This window comes from Malania oleifera, chromosome 2 (genome assembly GCF_029873635.1).
Source record: "Malania oleifera isolate guangnan ecotype guangnan chromosome 2, ASM2987363v1, whole genome shotgun sequence".
In the NCBI taxonomy this organism is placed as follows: domain Eukaryota; kingdom Viridiplantae; phylum Streptophyta; class Magnoliopsida; order Santalales; family Ximeniaceae; genus Malania; species Malania oleifera.
In genome coordinates, this window is record NC_080418.1 from 8,674,626 (window position 1) to 8,701,991 (window position 27,366).

At 36.4% G+C, this 27,366-nt stretch overlaps 2 protein-coding genes across 2 annotated transcripts in view; both read right to left on the minus strand.

The window, feature by feature from the left end:
• The window catches only part of LOC131149360 (cytosolic enolase 3), a 36,876-nt gene extending 22,145 nt beyond the window's left edge, over positions 1 to 14,731 (minus strand). The window contains exons 1-3 of the mRNA XM_058099748.1: positions 14,429 to 14,731; positions 14,138 to 14,292; positions 168 to 342 (exon numbers count right to left, since the gene is read on the minus strand). Coding sequence (XP_057955731.1) covers positions 168 to 342; positions 14,138 to 14,292; positions 14,429 to 14,533 — 435 coding nt within the window. The 5' untranslated portion in view covers positions 14,534 to 14,731. The remainder of the gene's footprint in view (positions 1 to 167; positions 343 to 14,137; positions 14,293 to 14,428) is intronic.
• A 3,639-nt stretch (positions 14,732 to 18,370) lies between these two features.
• LOC131149030 (neutral ceramidase 1-like) lies at positions 18,371 to 26,944 on the minus strand. The gene is made up of 10 exons (XM_058099068.1): positions 26,696 to 26,944; positions 25,541 to 25,940; positions 24,948 to 25,156; positions 23,240 to 23,584; positions 21,881 to 22,145; positions 21,513 to 21,783; positions 21,279 to 21,404; positions 21,063 to 21,126; positions 19,771 to 19,937; positions 18,371 to 19,205 (listed from the first exon to the last, which is right to left on the minus strand). The coding sequence occupies exons 2-10, from the start codon at positions 25,906 to 25,908 to the stop codon at positions 18,657 to 18,659; spliced, it is 2,364 nt and encodes a 787-aa protein (XP_057955051.1). The 5' UTR covers positions 25,909 to 25,940; positions 26,696 to 26,944; the 3' UTR covers positions 18,371 to 18,656.
• Positions 26,945 to 27,366: the final 422 nt, after the last annotated feature.

Sequence of the window (27,366 nt, forward strand, 5' to 3'; positions counted from 1 at the left end):
TGTTATACAACCAGGAAAATTCAAACAAGTAAATACACTAATGTGCCGTAGGAAATGTTACATATATGCCTAAATACTGCCCAAACATCATGCATACATATTGGAGGGAAGCATATGGTAACAATGAAAAACATTGAATAATATTGAAGAAAGGGGAAAAAGACTACCTTCTTTTCCGTTTTGTCCAAGTCTATCATGGCCTGATCAATTTGGGCCTGAAGGGTCGGATTCATGCCAATCAATGCTTCAGATATCTTCTCATTGATGTTCCTAACAGCTCTACTCACACCATTGCCAAGATATATTCCCTTGTCCCCATCACGTAATTCAGTAGCCTCATACCTGAAACAATAAGAATGTTTATGATATTATGGTACTTTCACTGCAACTACAAGATTTAAAGTCTAAAAGCTAAAAAATAATGATAGAACATAGAAGGAATATTGTATGCTAGTGATATTTTCCTATGCTTGGAGGGCTGTTCCAAATCTATAAAAGCATCTGAAAACATGTATTAGCATATTTGAGTGTAAAATTGAATGAAAATTGAAGGTTTCGGCCATTGCCTTGTTTCGCTTCAATTCTGTATCTCCTTTGTTGGTGCATGTTATCTTTTAAAATTTGTACCTCTAAAGTGGCGAGTTTTCTTGCTTCTCCGTCTCTTTCGTGCATTCCATTAAGTGGTGAACAAAGCTATCTGTCGTGTGTGTGTGTGTGTGTGTGTGGTCTAATAGTTCCTCATTTCTAGCAAACCAGCATCAGTTGGTATCAAAGCACAGTTGTTATGGCTGTTCATGGTCGTTATGTGCATGAACAACATGAAAGAGATATTCTTGTTTTTGAAATGGATGGGATGAGAAGGCAAACCCAAGAACTCCAGCAATGTGTTAAACATCATGAGCATCGTGTTTGCCATTTAAATAATTACGAAAATGGTTCCAACAATGATGACGGTGATTTTAATCCTTTCCATGATATTCCAAACCATATCCATGTCTCAAGTGATGACTCTTCTTCTCATCACCATAGAAGAAACAATTGAAAGTTTGCTAAAAGCTCTTATGTGAAAGTTGATATTCCAAAATTTAAAAGAAGAATGCAACCTGATGATTTCATTGATTTGAACAAAATCCCTATGATTCCAAGCCAAATCGGAGGAGAAGAGGGAGGATTTGGCCCTCTGCGGCTCTGCGCCTCTCTGCCTATGCCTAAATGCCTAATCAATTGAGACTCAATCCACCTTCAATTGGGGGAGTGGAGGGTTCAAGGTAGATGAGTGGTAGCTATGACGGTGTCAACGGGTCAAGAAGATGATGAATCATGACATGGGTGATGATGGGGTTGCCTATCTTTGAACGGGAGTTGATGGAATGCAGGAACGGGGAAGGCCCTATGCGGCTCTGCGCCTCTCAACCTCAGCCTAATCAATTCAATTGAGAGTGAGTGTGAGGTAGAACAGAGATGATGTGAGGAAAAAAACCCTAATATATATATATATATATATATATATATATATATCAAATTAAACGAGTCACCCGGTGGGTACCCAACCCAAACTCGCCCAATTCGTTTATTAAATGGGTCGGGTTCGGGTTGACCTGTTTATAAACAGGTGCCTCCTGCTAAGCCCGAACTCAGTTTAAACGGATGGGTCACGAGTCACCCGTTGGGTTTTGACCTGTTTTGCCACTCCTAGTGGTTATGACAATTAGGGTTTAGGTCTCAGAATCTTGCTCCGATACCATGTTGAATAATTAGGTGAAATGGAAGATCTAAACTCAATAATGGGTCTCTCCCTCTATTTATAATATATGTCAAGAACAATGGGAATGACCATAATACCCTTACTAACTCACACTTGTTACTAACAAAACTCTAACACATAATAATAATGCTAAATGACTAAATAACCATTAACAAACATTGTAGGCAAAAAACTTTTCTAAAATTTCATCTATCTATGGAAGAGTACACAATGGAATTTGAGCAGCTAATGTTGAAGTGTAACACTAATGTAGTTGAAGTGTTGAACTTGATGAACAAACAACAGCTCGCTATTTGGGTGGGTTGAAAGAGGAGATCAATGAACTGGTCATTTTACAGGCTTATTGGAGTTTTAACGATGGCAGTAAACTTTTACTGCAAATAGAAAAACAACAAAATAGAGTTTGAAGGAGTGGTTTCAAATATAGAATCAGGGAAAGCTCTTCAAACTAGGGGGAGTGCATCCATGTCAAAGCCTAATACAACAACCAAACTCTCTTCTTCTAAGGCACCAGAAAGGGGTACTATTGGGGCTGTCCCTAACTCAGCTACTTTATCAAATGCTAACTCAAAAAAAAAAAAAAAAAACAATTAAGTCCCAAGGGTATGGACATATTGCTTATGATTGTCCAAACTGCAAAATTTTCTTGATTATTGAGGAATAGATAGAATATGGGGATTGCTCACTGGTTTTCTCAAATAAGGAAGAAGTGACTAATACTAACTGAGGAGATTTTCTTGTTATTTAAAGGAGTTTGAGTACAGCTCATTAAGAAGATGAAGTTTGGGTTTGCTACAACATTTTCCACACCAGATGTAGTTCCAATGGGAATTTTTGTGATGTTATTAATGGGTGGAGCTTGTGCTAATGTTGTGTCCACAGAAATGGTAGACAAGTTCCAGCTTGACAAGGAGGAACAACCACATCATTCAAATTGAGGTGGCTCGACAAAGGGCATGAACTAAAGGTAAATAGAAGGTGTCTTGTATCATTTTTAATTGGTTAGTACAATGATCAGATTTGGTGTGATGTTATACCTATGGATGCATGTTGCATGGCCTTCCATGGTAGTATGGTAGGAGAGTTTATCATGATGGTTAGAAAAATACTTATTCTTCTGTAAAAGATGGTGTGAAGATTGTCTTGGGTCCTTCTAAACCTGAGATCATTTCCAAACATTTTAAAGGGGCAGAAATTAATTTGGCTACTTGTCATGAACTAGAAAATTTTTTGGGTAACTCAAGATGGCATATGCTCTTGTTGTTTTTGAAAAAAATACAGAAATAGGTGAGTTGCCACCGGAAGTGCAACCTTCACTTGATGAGTTTAATGATGTTGTTCCTAAAGATATACCTTTAGGTCTTCCTCCGATGTGAGACATTCAGCATTGCATTTATTTCATTCCTGATTCTATACTTCCCAACAAGCCAGCCTACAGAATAAGTACAAAGGAGCATGAAGAATTGAAGGCAAGAAGATGAGCTTATGGCAAAGAGTTTGATAAGAGAAAGTAAGAGTCCATGAGCTGTACCAGCTCTTCTTCTGCCCAAAAAGGGTGGATCATAGCGAATGTTCATAGATAGCAGGGCAATGAACAAGATCTCTATTGGTTACCACTCTCCCATTCCTCACCTTGATGATTTATTAGATCAAATACACAGTGCTACAACTTTTTCAAAGATTGATCTCAGAAGTGGTTATCATCAAATGAGAACAAGAACAAAAGATGAATGGCATACAGCTTTAAAAACAAGGGATGGTCTGAATGGATGTGCCATTTGGCCTCTCTAATGCTCCTAGCACTTTCATGCGATTGATGAATGTATTTAAACCATTTATTGGCAGATTAGTCGTCGTGTATTTTGATGGCATTCTTGTGTACAGCAAAAGAAAGAAGGAGCAACTTGTAAGCAGTATTTCAGACCTTGAAAGATCAAAAGTTGCCTGCCAACTTTAAGAAGTGCCAATTCTTCACTAATAGTCTGGTTTTCTTAGGCCGTGTTGTTTCCAGCAGTTGAGAATTCCAGTTGTGAGTTTGTCTACATTGGAAAAGATAGCTTGGAGGATGGATGCTTATATACATGGTTGGACCCAGGACCAAAGAGTTTAAAATTTTGGGTCACATTGGAGCTCGCTCATATATATAAAGCCCGCCCATAAGGACTCCCCAAGTCCTACCAAGTGGTCTTAGAGCCAATGGTTAGAATTGGGCTCAAGTGTTCATGCATGTACTCCTGCAGGATGTAGATCCCATGGAAGAGGAGCAGTGGATCTTATGGATGCTAATCCCATAGATAAGTGGACTCCCATGGCTTCATGGCCCTTTCCCATGGTTAAGTAATGGCTCCTAGTTGGTTGCACGACAAGGAGTGATCAAGGATGCCTTCCATGGGGGAGCAGTTGGAACCCACAAGTGAGGGGGAGACTGTTGAAAATTTCACTTGTGAGTTTGTCCCACATTGGAAAATATAAAGTTGAGGGTGGCTGCTTGTATGCATGGTTGGGCAAAGACCTAATGGCTTAACCTTTTGGTTCAATTTGGTGCCCGCCCATGTACATCAAGCTCACCCATGAGGGCTCCTCAGGTCCTAACACCAACAAAAGTTTGAAGATGGATTCTAGCAAGAACGAAGCAATTATGGGATGGCCTATTCCATAATGACTACATGAACTTCAGAGTTTTCATGGTCTTGCATCTCTTTATCGCAATTTTATGATGGATTTTTGTACCATTATCATTCCAATCATTGAATGTTTGAAAGAGGGCAATTTTAAGTGGACAAATAAGAGTTTTCAACTCATTAAGTAGAAGGTGACTACTGCACCCATTCTTCCTCTACCTGATTTTAATCAAGTCTTTGAAGTTGAAATGATGCTTCCAAATTTCCAATGTGGAAATTGGTGCAGTCTTTAGCCAAGGAGGTAAACCTATTGCTTTTGTAGTGATAAGCTTACTGATTTTCAAAGAAAATACTCTGTTTATGACAGAGTTTTTTAAATCATTGGAGTTAGTATTTGCATCCTAAGCCATTTGTGCTCTATTATGATCATGAAGCATTAAAGTTTCTTCATAACCAACAGAAACTTAGTAGGCATCATGCAACATGGGCTGAATTTCTTCAAACTTTCAGTCTTTCTATTAAGCATAAATCTGGAGTTCAGAATGCTGTTGTTGATGCTTTAAGCCATAGGCATTCTTTGCTAACTACTATGCAGGTGAAAGTAGCAGATTTTGAAGTGCTAAAAGATTTGTACAAGCTAGATGGTGATTTCAATAAGACATGGGCAAAATGCAAATGGTCGTCTAAGCATTTTCTAGTGCTAGATAGTTTTCTTATCTTTATTTTTATTTTTTTATTTTTTTTTTAATACAAAAGATTCATTGATAAGAGAGGAATTTACAAAACGGAGAAAAAGACTTCTCCTGTTAAAATTCAGGAATAATCTAGAAAAAAAAAAAAAAACTAAAACAACAAAAGGCTGGAAAAATAAATCAGCGCAAGAGATTCCTCCTCAAAATTCAAGAATAATCTAGAAAAAAAAATAAACTACAAAAAAAAAAGAAAAAACTGGGGAAAAAAGATCAGAACAAAAGATTCCTCCATTCTTGCTGAACCTCCAAAAAGCTAACCCAGTGATTTTCTTTTCAAAGAGAACCATCTGTGCATCCCACAAAGTTCTTTAAGGGAGGCTATTATATTTGAACTCCACAGTGGAGGTCTTGCTGGATATTTTGATTGAGACAAGACACTTGCTCTTGTTCAATAAAATTACTGGTAGCCAAAGATAGAAAGATATGTCACTAGGTTTATGAAGCGCTGCAGAACATGCCACATAACCAAAAATAGTCAAAATGAAGGATTATACACTACATTGCTAGTAGCTAAAGCTCCCTGGGAAAATGTCAGTATGGATTTTGTCCTTGGATTGCCTAGAAGCTCGTAAAATAAAAAAATTTATGCCATGGTAGTGGTCGATCATTTCTCTAAAATGATGCATTTTGTTCCATGTAGCAAGACTAAATATTACTAACATAGTTTATCTATAGTCACTTGAGAGTTGAGATCGAGATTCCAAGTTTATAAGTCACTTTTGGTGCACATCATGCATAAAGCTTAGAACTCATCCTCAATTCAACACCACTTGCCATCCCCAAACTGATGGACATACAAAGTGTTGAAATATTGGGTTGATAGTCAGCTATCGTTGTAATTAACTTTTGGATTCTTTCCTATTCTAGAGAGAATCTAGCTGTCCAATAGGTGTGAACAGATTCATTATACGTGTAACTTGATTGTAGGAACAATAGCTTGATTATAGGATCTATACCTCTAACCCGTCTCTATATGTATAGTACGAATTCATTGAGAAAAAAGTACAAACAAATATTCTTCTCAAACTCAGTTTTTCAAGTTGGTATCAGAAGGAAACCTTTTTGTTTTGTTTTCCTGATCATGTCCTCCATTGACGCCACACCGGGAAAAATTTGAAACCTGCTCACGTCACCATGAGCAAGTCAGATTTTAAAGCATTTAGGAACAAATCTACCCCTATCATTGTTCAAACCGAAGGTTCATCCTTCAACGTAGGGATTGTACTCAATGAGACAAATTATGATGTGTGGTCTCAACTCATGGAGATGCATATTGCAAAGAAGGAGAAACTCTCCTTTATTTGTGGAAACTCACAACTACCTACCAAGAAGGATGATCAATATGAAAAGTGGTACGCAAACAATCAAAAAGGTCAAGTGATGGCTGCTGATGTCTATGTCCCCATAAATTATGAAGCGATACATTCGCTTACCCACTGCGCATGATATTTGAAAAGCTATTTCCAAAGCTTTTTATGATGGAGCAGATGAGTTACAAGTTTTTGCCTTAAATTAAAAACCTTTCCCTGCCAAACAAAACGACAAAGTATTCTTTGTGTATTATGGAGAAGTAACCGAGATTTTTGGTGAGTTGGATCAAAGTGACAAGGTGATTATGGAGAGTGAGAAAGATGTTGAATCTTACCGAAAATCAATTCAGCGACAAAGGGTGCATATTTTTCTTAAAGGATTAGATGGTGAATTTGAACAAATCCGTGGTGAAATTTTGAGAAAAAAACCTGTTCCTAAATTAGAAGAATGTTATACACTGATCCGCCGTGAATTTGTTCGATGCATAATGATGAATGGAGACCCTGAAAAATCTGAAGCTTCAGCCTTGGTGGCTCAAAACCGGCCTCCTCAAAACTAGCAGGACCAGATAAAGTCCAACCATCACATGACAAATAATTATGTCGACAAATCCACCTATAAATGCACTCATTGTGATCAAACTGATCATACCAAAAGTTGATGCTTTCAACTTGTGGGGTATCCAGAATGGTGAGATCACAGTCGTTATCCACGGAAGAGGAATCCCAAGAAGACCTCTACTGCTGCGATTGTTGAAACAAAGGCAGAGGATGAGGTTGCTGAAAGGTCTCAGCATTGGCAGCAATTGCAAGTAATGGTGGTAAGGTTTTAAATATGTCTACACCAGTTTCTAATAGTGCATGGATAATTGATTCTGGTGCTAAAGATTATATGACATTTGATTCTAGACAGGTTTCAACCCTTAAACCGTCTTCACAAATGTTTGTTTCCACTGCCAATGGTACTTCTACCCCAGTTATTGGGGAAGGATCCTTGCCCCTCACTAATACTTTGAATTTAGATTCACATCTGTGATCCCACCATTCTGGATACCCCACACGTTCAAAGCATCGACTTTTGGTATGACCAATTTGATCACAATGAGTGCATTTATAGGTGGATTTGTCGACATAATTATTTGTCATGTGATGGTTGGACTTTATCTGGTCCTGCTAGTTTTGAGGAGACCGGTTTTGAGCCACCAAGGCTGAAGCTTCAGATTTTTCAGGGTCTCCATTCATCTTTGTGTGTCGAACAAATTTACGGCGAACCAGTGTATAACATTCTTCTAATTTAGGAACAAGTTCCTTTCTCAAAATTTCACCACGGATTTGTTCAAATTCACCATCTAATCCTGCAAGAAAAATATGCACCCTTTGTCGCTAAACTGAATTTCGGTAAGATTCAACATCTTTCTCACTCTCCATGATCATCTTATCACGATGATCCAATTCACCAAAAATCTCGATTACTTCTCCATAATACACAAAGAGTACTATGTTGTTCTTGTTTGGCAAAGAAAGCTTTTTGATTTAAGGCAAAAACTTGTAACTCATCTGCTCCATCATAAAAAGTTTTGGAAATAGCTTTCAAAATATCACGCGCAGTGGGTAAGCGAATGTATTGCTTCATAATTTCTAGGGACATAGACATCAGCAGCCATTGCTTGACCTTTTGATTGTCTGCGTACGACTTTTCATATTGATCATCCTTCTCGGTAGGTAGTTGAGAGTTTCAACGAATAAAGGAGAGTTTCTCCTTCTCTACAATATGCATCTCTATGAGTTGAGACCACACATCATAATTTGTCTCATTGAGTACAATCCCTACATTGAAGGATGAACCTTCGGTTTGAACAATGATAGGGGCAAATTTGTTCCTAAATGCTTTAGAATCTGACTTGCTCATGGTGACGTGAGCAGGTTTCAAATTTTTTCCGATGTGGTGTCAATGGAGGACATGATCAGAAAAAAAAAACAAAAAAAAAAACAAAAAAAAAACAAAAAACAAAAAAACAAAAAGAGTTCCTTCTGATACCAGCTTGAAAAACAGAGTTTGAAAAGAATATTTTTTGTTCTTTTTTCTCAACGAATTCGTACAGTACATATAGAGATGGGTCAGAGGTATAGATCCTATAATCAAGCTGTTGTTACTACAATCAAGCTACATGTATAATGAATCTGTCCACACCTACTGGACAGCTACATTGTCTCTAGAATAAGAAAGAATCCCAAAGTTAATTACAAGGTTAGTTGACTATCAACCCAATATTTCAACACTCCCCCTCAAGTTGGTGCATAGATGTCACACATGCCCAAAACCTTTGAGAACACAAAATTTGAAACTGCTTTGGTAACATGAAAAGAGCAATCGTGCTTCATTTCCAGTAACTTTGAATAAAAGTTTAGTTCCTTTTATGGGTATACATTTTGACGTTTGGGGTCCATCCAAAGTCACTACCTTGGGTGGATCATGTTGGTTTGTTACTTTTATTGACGACTGTACCAGGATGACCCGGGTGTGCTTGATGAAGTCCAAAGGGGAAGTGAACTTGTTATTTCAAAAATTTCATAAAATGGTTCATACTCAATACAATGCACAAGTTCAGGCCCTCCATAGTGACAATGGAGGAGAATATCTGAGTTCTGAATTGCATCAATATTTGGAAGCACATGGAATTATTCATCAAACTACTTGTTCCTATTACACCCCAATAGAATGGGGTGGCTGAGCGAAAAAATCATCACTTATAGGAGGTTGTCCGTGCTTTATTGATAGAAGCTCAAATGTCGTTATCTTATTGTGGCGAAGCACTTACTTTTGCAACGTATTCGATCAATCGAGTACCCTCGAGCACTATTGATTTCCAGACACCATCCCAAACTCTTTCTAAAGCGATTGTTGCCCCAATTGTCCCAAATTTAACTCCTCATGTCTTTGGTTGTGTAGCATTCGTACACCTTCATAAGCATCAGCGCAACAAGTTGACACCTTGAGCATTGCAATGTGTCTTTCTTGGGTACGCTACTCATCAAAAGGGGTACCGCTGCTATCATCCTCCAACTCAAAGAATGTTTATTACTTTGGGTGTTGTTTTTCATGAAGACTCCATACATTTTTCCTCTAAGCCTAAACTTCAGGGGGAGTACCAGGAGGAAGTTCAGACTCTAGACTATGATGTTAAGGAAGCTCAGACTCTAGACTATGATATTCACATTTCTAAAGAAGGGAAACTCCCTAAACATGGTGACCATGATGTGGGTAACTTGGATACAAGTGGTATAAATTTGGATGCTAGTGGTGATTAACACTCACAACTTGGGTCAACCAATGAAGAAGTGGGTGAATTGGATTTGAGTGGTATAACTTTGGACCAAAGTAGTGATGCACACCCAGAAACTGAAGTTGTGGCTCCACCTTCGTCTGAGTCCCTTGCACCACAGGCAACTAATACACCAAACCAATCGCTTGGTGAGGATGTTCCTAAACTAGTTAGAAAACAACTACCACAACGTCACACCAAAGGTATTCCTAAACCCACATATGAACCCGATCCTTCTAGTAAAGTTAAATATCCTATAAGTCACTATGTATCTAACCATCATTTGTCAGAATCAAATCAGTCATTTGTAAATCAATTATCTACTGTATCTATTCCTAATAGTGTGCAGGAAGCCTTAGCTGACCCAAGGTGGAAAGCTGCTATGAATGAGGAAATAAAATCCTTGCAGAAGAATAAAACTTGGGAACTTGTTGATTGTCCACCAGGAAAGAAACCAATTGGATGCCGGTGGATATTTACTATGAAGTACAAAGCAGATGGTACAATTGAACGCTTTAAAGCAAGATTGGTTGCAAAAGGATACACCCAAACCTATGGGATCAATCATACAGATACTTTTGCACCTGTAGCTAAAATCAACACAGTTCAAGTATTGGTGTCTCTAGTTGCAAACTTGAATTGGCTATTACAACAATTTGATGTGAAGCCTTTCTACATGGTGAGTTGTCCAAAGAAGTCTACATGGATCTCCCACCAGGTAGCATGATACCAGAAATACATAGTCAGAAGGTACGCAGGTTAAATAAATCATTGTATGGGTTGAAACAATCTCCAAGAGCATGATTTGGAAGGTTCACAAAGGCTATGATAACCTTTGGCTACCATCAAAGCAATTCAGACCACACTTTATTCTTGAAGAAACAACAAGATAAAATCACTGCACTTATCGTATACGTAGATGACATGGTAGTCACAAGAAATGATCCTGAAGAAAGGAAAACACTACAAAGTTACTTGTTCAGAGAATCCGAAATGAAAGACCTCGGTCCCTTGAAATTGTTTCTTGGAATTGAAGTGTCTCGATCTGATAAAGGGATCTTTCTCTCTCAAAGGAAATATGCCTTAGATTTGTTACAAGAAACTGGTATGTCAACATGGCAACCAACTGATACACTAGTGGAAGAAGGTTTGAAATTATGTGTTGAGTCTAATCAGGTACCAATTGATAAAGGGAGATACCAGAGACTTGTAGGAAGATTGTTATACTTAGCACACACAAGGCCTGACCTTGCCTATGCATTGAGTATTGTCAGCCAACTTATGCATGATCTTGAAGAACAACATATGAATGTTGTTATACGTATTTTGAGATATCTAAATTCGGCTCCTAGAAAGGGAATTTTGTTCACTAAAAATATAGATTGTCAAAGCGTGGAAGCATATACTGATGCTGACTAGGTTGGAGCAGTAGACGATAGGTGATCTACTTCAGGATATTTCACCTTTGTAGGTGGTAATCTCGTTGCATGGAGAAGCAAAAAACAAAATTTTGTTGCACGATTAAGTGCAAAAGCTGAATTTAGAGGTATGGCACTTGGAGTTTGTGAAGTGTTATGGCTAAAGCTTCTCTTGAGGCATTTGGGCTATCCGCCTAGGCAACCAATTCGACTATATTGTGACAATAAAGCAGCATGTGATATTGCCCATAATCCGGTTCAACATGATTGTACAAAGCATGTAGAGGTAGACAGATTTCTCATTAAGGAGAAGTTGGATGAGCGAATTGTGGAATTGCCTAACATTCGATCAAAGGATCAGCTAACCGATATCCTCACCAAAGCAGTTTCAAATCAAGTGTTCTCAAAGTTTTTGGGCAAGTTAGGCATGTGTGACATCTATGCACCAACTTGAGGGGGAGTGTTGAAATATTGGGTTGATAGTCAACCATCCTTGTAATTAACTTTGGGATTCTTTCCTATTCTAGAGACAATGTAGCTGTCCAATAGGTGTGGACAGATTTATTATATGCGTAGCTTGATTGTAGGAACAATAGCTTGATTATAGGATCTATACCTCTAACCCATCTCTATATGTACTGTACGAATTCATTGAGTAAAAAAGTACAAACAAATATTCTTCTCAAACTTTGTTTTTCAAGTCAAAGGTTGTAAACAAGAGTTTGGGAAATCTTTTGAGAAGTTTGGTAATGGATAATATTAAGGACTGCGATCATGTTTTGCCACAAGTTGAATTTGCTTATAATCATTCAACCAACCAAAGTATTAGTTGTAGTCCTTCTCACGCTGCCTATGGCCAGAATTGCATTTTGTTCCATGTAGCAAGATTCTAAATGCTACTAATGTAAATGATCTGTACTTTAGAGAGATTGTCAAACTTCATGGTATTCCAAAAACAATCACTTCAACAAAGATTCCAAGTTTATGAATCACTTTTGGCGCACACCATGCATAAAGCTTAGAACTCATCTTCAATTCAACACCACTTGTCATTCCCAAATAGATGAACATACAAAGGTTGTAAACAAGAGTTCGAAAAATATTTTGAGAAGTTTGGTTACAGATAACATTAAGGACTGGGATCTTGTTTTGCCACAAGTTGGATTTGCTTATAATCGTTCAACCGACCAAAGTATTAGTTGTAGTCCTTCTCAAGCTATTTATGGCCACAATTGCATTTTGTTCCATGTAGCAAGATTTTAAATGCTACTAATGTAATTGATCCATACTTTAGAGAGATTGTCAAACTTCATGGCTTCCAAAAACAATCACTTCAAATCGAGATTCCAAGTTTACAAGTCACTTTTGGAGCACACCATGCATAAAGCTCAAAACTCATCTTCAATTCAACACCACTTGCCATCCCCAAACTAATGGACATACAAAGGTTGTAAACAAGAGTTTGGGAAATCTTTTGAGAAGTTTGGCTACAGATAATATTAAGGATTGGGATCTTGTTTTGGCACAAGTTAAATTTGCTTATAATCATTCAACCAACCAAAGTATTGGTTCTAGTCCTTCTCAAGTTGTTTATGGCCAGAATCCACTGAGTCCATCGGATCGGGTTCTTCTTCTAACTATTAATAATTTTAGTGGAGAAGCAAAAGGAAGGGCTAAGCAAATTCAGAAGCTGCATGAACAGATTCATGAGAAGCTTGCAAAGCAAAATGAGAAGTATCATGGTCAAGCCAACAAGCATCGAAAATTTGTTGAATTCAAAGGAGGTGATCTAATTCGGGTTCACCTTGGAAAAGGAAGATTCTCTCATAGAAAATTTGGAAAAATCAAGCCAAGGGCTGACGGTCCATTTAAAATTCTCCAGCAGATTGGTGAAAATGCTTACAAAATTGAATTTCCAGCTGATTATGATGTTTCAAACACTTCCAATGTTGTTGATTTATCTCCTTATTATGGTGATGATAGCACATATGACTCAAGGATGAGTCCACTTCAATCGAGGGAACATGACACGAGTGAGCTCAAATAGTTCGAGTGAATTTGGGCAGCTGCAAACAAAATCAGTTCTTGAAGTTGTGGACCATCAGGTTTAGGCCCAATTTTGAGCCCATTTTCGAAAAGGTTCTAGAGGTTGAAAATATGCACATCATGTACACCATGTATGGAACTAAAGTTGAAAAAGTGTTTTTGGATTCGGTTACATATTAATTGGAGTTATCTGCTAGAAGTTATGGTTGTTTGAATTTTTAGTGTGCAGTCCCCCAGTGTAAGCTTTTTAAGTGTTTGTTTGTATTCCTGGCGTAAGAAATTGTGTTAAGCTCTTATTTTGGGTCTTTATTTTTTCAAAGTCAATTTTTCTTATCTCGAAAACATGAAGTAGCATTTTCCTATGTTTGGAGGGCTAAGTAGCATTTTCCTATGCTTGGAGGGCTGTTCCAATTCTACAGAAGCATTTGAAAACATGTTTTAACATAATAGAGAGTGATTGTGAATGGAAATTGGAGACTTTGGCATTTATCTTGTTTTTCTTCGTTCCATCTCTCCTTTGTGAGTGGTGAATGGCATATTTTAAACTTTGTATCTCTAAAGTGGTGAATTATCTATATCTTTAGAGTGATAAATTTTCTTGCTTCTTTATCTCTTCGGTAGATTCCAAAGAGTAGTAAACAAAGCTATATGCGGTGTGCATGTCCACTAGTTCCTCATTTCTAGCAATCCAGAATCAGAAGATAAATGTACCAATCAAGGTTGATGAAGTTTCAGTACGAAATTGATTTTGATGAATAGAATAACAAATGCAAAAAATATCAGTTATGACAAACAGAATTATCAAATATCTACCTATAATCCAGAAAGCAGCACCCAGCTATAACATAGAACACATTAATATTGGCGCAAATGAAAAATTTGGGAACAGAAAGAAATCTCACATTCCAGTAGAAGCACCGCTAGGCGCAGAAGCACGGAACATGCCCTTATTGGTGTACAAGTCCACTTCAACGGTGGGAATTCCCCTGCTATCGAGAATCTGCCTACCTTTTACCTTCGTGATCACCGAAGGTACCGCTTTCCTCATGTGATTAGCCTGAATCGATTCGAAGAAAAAAGATCCCAAAAAAAATTAAAGAAAAAAAAAACAATTTGGGCATATCAAAATCATGTTTGGAACCGAAGAAAGTGAAGGAAACTAAAGAGAGAAAAAGTGGAAGAAAACAGCATACGATGAAGAGAACGGGGTCGGGGCTCTTGGCCCGGACGGCAGCATTGACGGCATCTTCGATTTTCCGAGAGAGCATGTGCTTGTCCAGATATTCTTGCACGGACATTTTCTATTTTTATTTTCCTGATGATTACTACTGCTTCTTCTTCTCTGACGACTGCAAAAGAAAACGAATAGAATTCGTTCTACGGATTTCTCTTCACTTGAGCTGAAACTCAGAACTAATAAACCACCAAAATAACTCTCAGCGCAGTCGGCAGGAAGGCAGCTCTTGGGGAGAACGACGTCGTTCTTTGGATGGAGCAGGGTACTAAAATTTGAATATGTGAATTTGAAGCATGAAACAAAAATTTAACATTATTTTATATATTTTTTATTGAAAAATTCATATTATGATTTTTACTTTTATTTTTTGGATAGCTACATGTAATTAAGGGAAAATAAAAATAATTTTTGAATCTCGCACACTTTTATAAATGCACAAAAAAAAAATTTAGAAACAATGATCTTTTCATATAAGATTTAAAATTTATGAATCACGAGTATTAAAATAATGTTTGTATCTACCTAAGTGATAATCATGTTTTGTTTATAAAATGTAACAATTTTTCATAATTTTTATAAGCACTATTCAGTGCACATGTGTTGCACGTGTATAAATTTGTATAACCTAAATTACTAATTTGAATTTGAAACAGTTTAATTACGCATCGAACTTTTGATGGATCCGCCTCGATATTAATTTAAGGAAATAGTATATTACTAAAATAAAAATTAAACAAGATACCACCATATTAGCGTAGGAATTAATAATTTATTTTTAATTTTAATTAAATACCCTTTAAAAGTCCATGACAACTAAAATGAGTTTGGTCAAACTTTTTAATAATTTTTACAAGGGCAACAAAACTATATTAATAGTTGTGAAATCTAACCCTTTAACATTTTTTAACCACACCTATTTCATTTAAGTCATAAAAAAAAATGATAAATGTTTTCTATATTAGTAGTTTTGATTTACACACACACACACACACATATATATATATATGGGGAGAGAGAGAGAGGGGGGGGGGTGGAAGAGATCTTTCAAATATCTTAAAATCCACATTCCACATTATCATCTAATTAGGAACATGTATTTTTTTAGAGCATTATGATCATCATCATCATATGTATGATGATCATCTCATTGAAATTTAAGTGTTAGTGTTGCCAATAGGTTCATGTAAGTCTTTAAAATTAAGACCCTATACGCTAAGAGGTCTATTCTTAAACCCAGCTCATTTCGAGAGCGACAGTTGGGTGAAGTAGGTGAAATTATTACTACAACCTCCTTTCTTCAACAGTCCGCTTACAGTGGTGCCTAATTTAGTTTCTTCAAACATTCAGGCTCTACTTCTCATGATGAGCATTAGACCATTTTCTTGGATTATTATTATTTTTATTTATATATATATATATATATATATATATATATATATATATAGAGAGAGAGAGAGAGAGAGGGCAATAAATAAGATGTGAGGAGATGCAAAGGTTGGGAGAAGAATCATTTAGAGAAGAGGAAATGACAAGAAATGGTAAGGTTGGGAAAACAATTGTTTGGAGTAGAGGAAAGGGTAATCAAGGATGGATGTATTTGTAATTAAAATTGAACACCTCTTAAATATTAAGGGTAAAATAGGAATTACAAATTTTGTCACAATAGACTACCAATAAAAAGGCTTTGTGCTTTTAAAAGTTGTATAATTTTGGTTGAATTTGATGATTGTGAGACAAAAAAAAAATTATAATGAGAATATGAAGTAAAATCTATAAGAAGGATTAAGGCATTTAGCCCTTTTTTTTTTGGAGCAACCGAAAACAGAACCTTGATATACCTTAGAATAATACATTTTTATTACCGCAAGATAAATTTCTCATAGTTAGTGTTGTTGTGCATGCAATTATTTTTGTGGTAAGAGACTATGATCCAATTGTTAGGGATGTATATTAAAAGACATGCTTTATGTAATCGGTTTTAATATTTATTAATAACTTCAGTTATTCCATTTTAATGAAAATTTTTGTGAGCAATATTTGTCTGACATTATTTATTTAATGATTATGCATGTGTCTTTTATTCTATATAGTAGGTGATCTAGTGTGTAGAGTATGACTGATATACAAGAGATTAGATCATCAGTTCTTATAGAATATAAGTTTATTGTTCATAATTTTAAATGAAATTGGACACACCATTAGTAGGACTGTAGCACAAGGTTTTAATAGGTTTGTATTGACTATTAGGAATGGTACAGTTCCAACTCCTTGTGCTAGTACACTTTGTGTGTATTGAACATGACCGTCTTGGGGTAATTGTTTTATATTGACTATATAAAACAATTAATATCTCATGGTTCTTATGAGTGCTTATGCTCTTAATCCTTATATGATTATCAGACACATGCATATAGTGTTTATTACTTTGATTCATAGAAGAGTGAGATTTTTTATGGGTCAATAAACTTAGTGAGTTGGGTGATGACGTTATGTGTATGGTGAACATTAATTATTGATGGAATCCACATGCCGGTATCGAGATTGATGATACCCCTTGAGGAAGCTTATAAGTTTTGATTGTGTCAAACCCTGCAGGTGAATTTTGAATCCAGCATATCAAATAAGTTAAGTGGAAGGTCTCAGGGAATTAATATGTCAATTAATTAGATTGTCAATAATTTAATTTAATAGACGAGTAATTGTAATATTTGCGTGGAGAGATAAATAAGCATTTAATAACAGGAGCTCTAAATTTAATTTCGAATATGACATGGAGTGCAATTATAATTTTTTAGTGGTATGAATTATAATTAACATAATTAAGGATGAATCTAGGTCGGATTAGGAATTCTTAATTACATGGGAAGCCCTAATCATATTTGCCCAGAGGTCCTTGCTGTAACCTATATACATGCACTCCACTCAGCAGTTAAGGTTAGACGAGCGAAGTCCTATAGAAGACGTTTTCGTAAGAGAAGAAAATCCTAGCAGCCACCTACGAGCCCACTCTCTCAGGAGTAAGGTATGTTCAAGGAATATAGTAGAAGATTCCTGGTCGTCTTAAAGAGTTCGTTTTCGTACTTGCAGATTCAGGATCAAACCAAACAGATCTCGCAGGTACAATTCTAATCACGTAATTAGAGTTTGCATGATCAAATGAATTTTTTTGTTATCCATATGCACTATGGCTGAATCTTAGGGCTATTCCGCAAGTCCCTTCACCAACCACTTGATTCAACGACCTATTAGTTTGTGTCCTTAGACATCGCGATTTCGATGAATGTAAAAGTCAAGAGTATATATTTTCACAAGCCGAAGCAAGAGAAAACACTTCTAATATTTTTCTATTTACTTTCAGAAAAAAGGTTGAATTTCCTATTCTTTCCTTAAATTCAATACAATATTAACTTAAATATATTAAACATAATAGAAGACTGAAAATGGTTGTCTCATTATTGTTGAGATAATGACCTGCTTCTTCACATCCATCATGCAATGCATGCATATTAAAAACATTTGACAAAATACATTTTTGTTACGTTTAAGAGTATAAATTTCAAACTTTAGATTTGTATTTAAATAAATATGAATAAATTTTAAAACAATTTTATAATACATTTTATCTAAATCCAATCCGAATCCGAATCCAAATCCAAATTCAAGGTTTCTCCAAACACAAGGAGTCACATCTTCAATGTTAATGCAATTATTAAAAAATATATATATAATATAAAATTATATTGAAATTTGTTCAAATCTACCCAAATTCAAATCCAAAATTCATGCTCCCAAATGCAGCGTTAGAGGCAACTTTTTTTTCCTTTTAACAACTATCAAACTCACCAAGAAAATATTTGTTTCACCAAGGCTAGCATTCCATGGTTCCTTGTTGCTGATATTTTCTTTTACAATAACCATCTTATTTTCAGCTCAATCTATTCAACAATCAAACCTTACCATTATTGTTTTGCACACATCCTAGAGAATCAACCAAAGAAGCCTCAGTTATTGGCTTAAACTCATAAAATACAACATGAACATAATGATATGAATAAAGGAATTTAAGATTTCTACGCCAAGTATTTGCTCAACATGGATATGATTACTATGTAATGCACAGAACATAAGGATAAGAAGATAGCCCAAAGACTTCCAACCACAGTACACAAGCATTATGAACTCTCTTATATCACGACAAATGCGCTGGATGAACCTGTGAAATGGTGTACTGTCCCCACAAGACCCTTCGCGGCCCCAAAATGCTTTATTCTATACACCCCATCGGCTGCAGATGTTGGAATTCTCCATTCTATGGTTGCTTGGCTTCGAGAACTGAGTATTGTTGGCCTCGACCACTTGAACCGGAGGCAGAAGTCGTCGTCGTCATAAGCTGGTACCCAAGAATCCTTCCCATGGAGGATCTCCACAAGAGAAAACGTACCTTCAGTCATGAGGTCATTCCTGGGGCAAGCTGACCAGAAAGTTACTGTCACTGTGTCACCTTTGCTAAAAGTGGAGTTCTTAGGGACATCGGAACTTAAGTCTCCAAAATGTACACCGGGTGGAGTCATGTCTATAACAACGGGTGTGAGAAAGCTTATTTGCTTGTCCAGAAGGTCTGGTGGTTGCAGGCTGCGCTCGATGGTTTGGCCATTGATAAGAGCTGTTGCGAGCTTCTTAAACTCCTGAATGTAGGCACTCAGCGTATGTGGACCAAAAAGAGTTGAGGCACCCTGAAACCAGAAAACGCAGAAAAAGAATACAGTTAAAAGCAATGGTCGTAATATTACAACAGTCCTAAACAAAAGGGTATGACCATCATAAATAGCTATTCCATCTTGTGCTAATGATTGCTTCACTAAAACAAGATCTCACCCGGAACAATTATAAGAAAGAAACGACGTGAATTTGGGACCTAAAAAGATGACACCTTAAGTTGTATTTACTGTAGTTCTGCTACATCAATTTTAAAAATCCAGCTATGAAAGACAAATGTAGACTTGTGGCTTCAGAAAAGTTACGGTTTTGACATACGGCCAACAAACACAATATGTTAAGCTTTTGGGTGAAGCAGTGAACTTCTGTGCTATCAGACCGTTGGTTGCCGGACTTTGTTAAATAATCCAAAGTTGCAATTAGTACATTCATTGCTCTTTATTTTATTCTTTTGGTTTCTTGGCTACACAAAGAAAAAGAAAAGGTATACTCCTGTCAAAGACTTCCCAAGGCTATGTGGAGTAGGCTACCTAATTCCTTGGTTTATAACCTCCACACTATCAAACATTACTTTATACTGACCTCGTATCGTTGCACCTGGTATTCCTCAAAGGTAGTCACATATTGTGAATACGTATTTGTCAAGCCAGCTATGACAACATGAACATTGTTGAAATCTCTGCTGCCTCCACTAGTAAGAACTGTCTTCACAGCCTCACGTAAACGCCTTCCAGCCATTGTTGTGAATTCTGTGCAGAACAATCATAATTAGAAAAATGATAGAGACATAGAAACATAATAGCTAAAACCAAATATAAATACATTTTTAAGGTTCATCCAGAAGCTAACTTCTAAGCTTGTTTGACTTCTCACGAGTAATGACCACGCTAATACTTCCTACAGACCAATTACATAGAACTCTACATTCCAGAAGGAAAGTAAAGAATGAACACCAAAAATACGGTTCTTGGGTGTGCTTCAACATAGGCCTCTTTATCTTAATAAGAAGGTGATCAAATAATTACATTAAATTTTCAATCTAAAATCTAACCAAGATGTGTTAAATTTTTGAATGACAGTTTATGATTGTCAAGAAGTTTCAAAAGTTCCTTGCTTCCAACTGAACTGAAAAATAAACCTTAATCCTATCTATAAGCTGATTGCAAGCAGAGTGTTAAAGAAAAGGGTAGAAGGGGTAGAGAAAGATCAAATCCTAACAACTGAGAAATAAAATTGCAATTTGCAACACTTACTATTTTTATAAGAAAATGCAACAAAATTACTATTAAAAATGGATTTCAGAAGAATAAGTAGTAGCATATACAAGGGTATGGATTAAGCCAAAAGGCATTGAACTGATGGCCCAACTATATATGGGTCCAACCCCCCTCCCATCCTTTTGGAGTGTTGCAGGAAGTACCAATATTGAGACTAAACACATCTGTGCTTGTCAGCACTTCCCTTTTTTTTCCCCTTTTTTTTTCGTTATTGCATCAGGCAGTGGCCCATTTAGTGATTAGTATATTCCATTATGTCACATGGAAAAAATGTGTGAGCTGTTCAATTGAGGCCAGTACAAATGCAACCCATTCTGTGCTGCATAAAATACCCAGATCTAGGGGCTGGCTCAACCCTTCCCCGCAATGCCAGGGTCATGCCCTTTCAGCAAGACCATAAAACACTTCATTCCCATTAAATTATTTTAAATTATGTACCTAGCATGCTACAGAACCAAAAATTTGGCAACAAAGTATTTACCAATTTACATAATTCAGATAAAGAAATCAATCAGTTAAGAAGACATGCAAATCACTCATACAGCAGTAATAACCTCACAGGATATGGGGAAAGAAAAAAATAAAGCAATCTACTACCTCCAGGTACACTGAGAATGACTAGCTGCCCTATTCGAAGAATCTGTATTGGAAGTACAGAAGGCTGCAGAAATTATCAAACGTGTTAATATAATTTCTTTTACATATAATTTTGTCTTTCAAAACACAGTAATTACATTTTTCCTGTCACAAATATCGGGAATATATTACAATATTCTGGCTGAACCAATTATTGCAAACAAAATTATAGCTTACCGCCCAGTCATATGGTTTCTTCATTTCACCAGTATCAAGAAGGATGGGCTTCGGTTTTTGACAATCAATCTGCTCCTTGCCTGGTGTTTTGAGTAAGTTGCGCACCAACCTCCAAAATGGATTTCCCTGATACAGAACACAAAAAATAATTACAATGCAGAAGAGGTGGCAAATGTATACTATGAAAGCATAGCTTAAGATAGCCTCCAATGAGTATTGTCAATTCCCTTTTACCTTGACATCTCCTTGCGTAAAATCAAAAGCTCCAGGTCCATCTGTTGTTCCAGCAGCAAATGCAAATCCCATTGCAGCTGGACATGTATGTACAGTCTGATAACCTCCTCCCTGTTTAGGAACTGTCACCTCAAGGTTGGAGAAGTCCAAGTAAGTGTGACGAGAATCAACGTTCCCCTTCAATTGTTCAGATGCTTTGTTGAAAAGATCCAGAGCTTTTTTGAATTGTCTCTCTCCAATAATTCGTGTACTCTCAAATTCATCTGGATAACTGCCAAGAAATCAGAAGGTGCAATTCAATACTCCAGTGTATTGTATAATGTATATTATAATCCAGAAAAAATATTAGCAGGAAATGCAATATATACCCTGGTCCTCGGCCATAGCACAGCTCATTTTTCCCACCACATGTACTGTGATTGAAATCGCAAGGTAGGCCAGTGTCTATGCAGAATGTACCAAGTACATTTGGGCTAACATCACCGCAGTTTGTTTGACAAAATGCCGATACAAAGCCAGGCCTATCAGCCTGCCTGAAAGAGCTCCGAACCCTTTTTGCAACACTCAAAAGCCTGGTTGCTGGTCTGCCAGGAGAAGACTGGAAGGAGGCAGCAAGCTCAAGCAACTCATGATCTGCATCAGTATACAACCAAAAAGTCAAACATGGAAAAGTTCTTCCTTTTACCTTTTTAATTATTCAAACAAATGATCAAGGTTAGTTTAGACCTTACTGCCATACCGAACAAGTACAATTCCTTAAATCCCTATAAAATTTTTGAGACTCAACAGGACAGGAGGGTTGCCATCAGGATTATACACGTGCCCCATCACCTCCTTAATTCTATAAAGAAATAATCTTGGTACCAAAAGTTTACATTTTTAATAGACTGAAAATATGTTCTTCACACATAACTCGCACATTTATTACTAGGACAAATTAGGTGTCCTATTCTCATACGAAGTATTCAGACATTCCTAGCCATATCCCAATCCCAAGTTATGAGATTTGGAAGAAAGTAACAAATGAACTGCTAAACATGTGTCTGTCAAAGAACCCAAGTAACAAAGTGCGACAAAGCACATGCAGATTCACTATAAATCAGTGTATTCAATGGGGAAGCCACCAGTACACATGAGTTAGTAGGACAACTATAAGATTCAGATCCACTAAACAGTGTCCTTTTCTTTAAACTGTCTATTTTTTTTCCCTTACTAAATGATATTTTGAACTTATTGGTTGTCTGTGCTCAGAGTGACAAGAGACAACCAAATGGCATGCATAATATGTGATGTGATGCTTCAACAAGTATGAACACTGCTATCTGTAATGAGAATAATAATGGACCTAATTAAGTCCAGGCCTATGCGATTCCCCAAGCCCCAAAACATAATGAGAAAACTACAAAAGTAATAGTGCAAAAATAATTGAATATTATAAATTCCCTAATATTCAATTCCTTTATATTCCCTTCAAATGTTAAAATTAATACAAAGATGATTATAATTTTTACATAATATTCAGGTCCCAGTATTACTTATCTCAACACAAATTTTGTATCCCTGCCACTGTCTTGCCCTGTCAGCACCAAAGCCACATATGGTATAATGGTGGCAATACAAATTTTATTTCTTTAACAGACAAGAAAGTGCAGCTCAAGGTTGAATTAAAAGTGAATAACCATTTTTTAATAAATTTCATAATCAAATAGGGAGAACAACTAACTTACAGTTTTCATAAACATCAGGAATAATATTTGAGACTCTTCGAGGCACTCGATCAGATCCAGCCTCATCCAAATATGAGCTTCCAACATTATTCTGCTCAAACCAGTCTTCCATAAATCGAGCAGCAGCTCCTTTATTGTCCCCACTTATCAATGAGTTTGTGCGACTCATAGAAGTTCCATGAGTAGCAAACCAGTTAAAGCTACCCACAGGGCCCCATTCATCATCTGCAAACTTTAGAAGAGTCATTTCCTTATCAACATCATACTTGTATCTGCTGCGTTCTTCTGCAGGATTGTTTAGGTGAGCACTAGGACTGCGATTTATGCCAGCATTTAAGAGCTCCCCTGCAAGGTGAAATATTGTACTCTGAAGTAGTAATAATAACACAATTATCTGTATCTAATACTAACTCTCCTAGAACATAGAGTGTAGATGCAGCAAAATCATAACATGTTAAAGGTTGTTTGTGTTTTGTCCTTTGAACATCTTTGCAGGCAACCCATAGTATCATTCTCCAACAAGGGAACATGAAACCAGGAGATTAAATAGATTGAAGCCTGACTGAAGATCTGTACTAGCTCCATACAGATAATTCGGGTGCAACAACACAACCTCATGTGGAGAGGCATTAGGAGCTCTAATACAAGAGGTAATCCACGAGACAGGACATAATACCTCATTTGCAAATGACATAATTAAATCATAATAGAAAAAATTTGAAAAAAGTCATACTCACTAGATTGTGACAGATTTTGAACTGTGTGCAACAACACGAAAGGAAAAAATATTTAAGGGAAAAGGTGTTAATAATGTGTCAATAAGAATTAGAATTCAAATCAGATAATGATCGCAAACCCATGAACCATATAAAGGTCAATACGATCAAATCCATAAACAAAAGAAAAAACTTGTCTATAATTTCAATAAAGCTAGACATCAATGATCAAACAGAAGGTAGATTTTAAATTGCACTAATTAAAGAAGATGTTGGAGAGAGAGAGAGAGAGACAGAGAGATAGAGAGAGGAATATATGTGTGTGCATGTAGTATATAGCTAAAAGTTTAAGTCTGGAGCACATTCACCCTTGAGCCAAGCCTCTTGTCACAGAAAGGATGCAGGAAACAAGTGGGAAGGATCTCGGGCATACAGCAAGGAGGAATGTGAGATTCACAACCTAGGAAGACCGTGGTAGTTTTCAATAATTTATTCAGGATTCCAGTCTCAAGGAATTAAATCTCTAGGGAATCCAGCTGAAAATATATCACAGTTTACAAACTTGAGTTGTTTTTAAAAAAAAATAATAGTTTACTTATCATTTTATAAAAGATAATAAAATTATATAAACTTTGGAGAATTGCCTTTTGCTTCTTCATCTTTTTCTTCTGCAAAAACTGCTAAGAGCAACTAAAGAAAACATGTGGTTATCCAGGATGCATGCACGATTTCACCTTAAGCCAACAAAATGTTCAAGATACTTTTTTATTTGGATTGAAAGATGGCATGCTAGGGGAGGGAACAAGAACCAGCAGATGGAGCTGGAATAAGAACCCACACGGCCGCAAAACTTAATCCTGGAGGTATAGAGAAATACCCACTCTAAGTTAGAATCAAACATTACATCTCATGGTCCTGGGTCTCATCCTTTACTATTTTTTCCAATGGACTAGAAAATAAAAGTGGTGGGAACAAAGAGTTCTCTCTTTTACCTTTATTCACAAATATTGATCCTGGTCGGAGATTTTCATGAGCTTGCATGATGCTTTTCTCAATGCCATCAACAATAACATCAAATGATTGGCGCACAAATCCTAGAGATGTCACAATATAGACAACATATTGGAGATAACCACCAGGTCCAGCATGGGTATGAATACCACTAATAGCAACATTCTTTTCAGTGTACAAGTCCCCATACCTGTGAAAGAAATATCAAGATATTAGCTTAGGAAGATGCCTAGAATGGTGAGAAAAAATCAGTAAAATCAAATAATAAGCTATCATTTAAGGCACTGATATGTCAGATTCATCCATAAGGATCATCTGTAAAATGCCAAACTGCAGCCTAGCATATAATTACAAGATGCAAGTTTTCAAAACAGCTCCTTCCTTATTTTGCAGATAGATGACTGGGAGGCAAGTTAATGATGAACCAAAAGTATCTTTGCTTACCAAATCAACAGATGATTTTAAATTTGGAAGTCTAATAGTATTAAAGCTGCACATATCTATTCACCCAAAAATAAAAAATAAAAAGACAATTACAACAAAAGCTTGACAAAATTCTAAGATAAATAACTACCTTGCCTTCAACCTCTCAAGCACTTTAATGGTCACGAGTTGAGAGGCCATGCAAGCATCGAGATTTACAAATACTACCCGATTTCCCTGTGGAACACCCACAATAAATGTGCGAGCTCGCAATCTAAAGTGAACACCAGATGCAATCTGTTCAGCATTCGCATATCCCATCATATTAACATCAGCTGCTGGCCCTGTAATGTCGTAGCTCCCAAGTCCAATTAAATAGTTGGAAGTTGAGAGTATTCCTCCAGCATTCTGGAGGAAGATTAATATAGAAATCCATAGCGAAATAGTTGCACATGATCTCCAAACAAAGATATTACAAAAAGAATGCAACCCCATCGCAGCTCCACGAGATAGAGGCATCAAAGTTTAATTTAATAAGCTCTTTCACTTCCCTTCATAGAGGCAAAAACTACGTTAATAAATTTCTCAATGGACCATCAAGATAAGGAGGAAGAGGAAGGAATCAACACTTCAAAATTAGTTGAAAAAATTTTCCGTATAAGAACAAATTATACAATATCTTTTCATTTACTAAAATTAGAAAAATCCTACAATTTCGAAAAATTCATTTCTAAAATCCTTCATCTTGAAAGATCCGTACTTGATTGGCACTAACACAATCCTATTCACTTCGCAGGAAACACCAGAATTTCCAAAACTATATAAAGTCACAGTAATCAGGATCTCAAACCATTTTAAAAAAAAAAATAAATGAATCAACTGCAAATCAGTAGCCGAAACTAAATAAAACCAAATAAAAAATTGAAATAAAAAAAAAATACAGATCAAGGAAGCTGAAACTCCTAAAGTCGGAGCAGTGGCACATATATTCACAACAGGCCCTGCTAGTATTATATCCTGGTTTCAGAGAATGAGCAATATCCCTCCGTATCCATGATTTCGAACTTTTGATTGTCCATTTCCTCACAACAACAACATTCCGAGGAAAATCGTACTAGAATGTTGAAAAGAAATCGAAATCTCAGCACATAGTCAGTTCACACATCACCAAAAACTAAAACACGCAGCAACACAAGCAGCAGAAAAGCAAATAAACGGAGAGAGTTGAAGTATGAGAACCTAGACTGAACTTCCCAAACAAAGAAAAAAAATCAAAAGTATCAATTTTGATGCCAAGATCTTGTACCTCAAGAGGTAGGTAGCGCGATTTATTGACGAATCATGCGTTGCATTCACTGGTAATTCTCCAAAGAATATATATAGGAGACGACGAGAGAGAGAGAGAGAGATGGAAGGAGGAGCCTGACTAAGTTTCCTCACTGTAGTTATAGTCGGAGGGAAGGAAACGATTTGGTTAGCGGGAAGGCGAAGAAACAGATGGTTGGAGCCTTCAAGGTCCTCTCTTTCTCTCTCTCTCTCTAACTGTATTACTGTTACCATTTGTTAGGTTAGTGCAATATATATTTCAATTTATGTCAGATTTATCCACGTGTCAGAAGATTGGATAAATTTAATTTTTTTGTAAAAAAAATGTTATTGTCATGCAAAATTTTTTTTTTTTCATTTATAAAATAAATTTTTTAAAAAAAATTATACATGAATTATCAATACCATGTTTTTAAAGTGCAAAAAATACAAAGTTAGCGATTTTTTTTTTTTTAAAGAAGAGCGGCACCTCCATTTATTTATTGATAACTCCTCACTTTTGGTAGAGGAATACCGTGATTACATGACAATCAATAGGAGATAACAAAAGATAACACGTTAAAAACCTCCCAAATAACAACACCAACATCTAGCCAAAAACTGAGTTACAAGTCCAAACAAAACAAAACAGAACCTACAAAACAAATCTCA

Excerpts from the sequence above, each read along its gene's own strand:
- LOC131149030 (XM_058099068.1), bottom strand. The coding sequence starts at position 25,908 with ATGCCTCTATCTCGTGGAGCTGCGATGGGGTTGCATTCTTTTTGTAAT. Across the intron at positions 21,405-21,512 it reads TTACGCAAGGAGATGTCAAG|GGAAATCCATTTTGGAGGTT; the intron begins GTAAAAGGGAAT and ends GTTCTGTATCAG. Across the intron at positions 21,127-21,278 it reads AGAAACCATATGACTGGGCG|CCTTCTGTACTTCCAATACA; the intron begins GTAAGCTATAAT and ends TAATTTCTGCAG.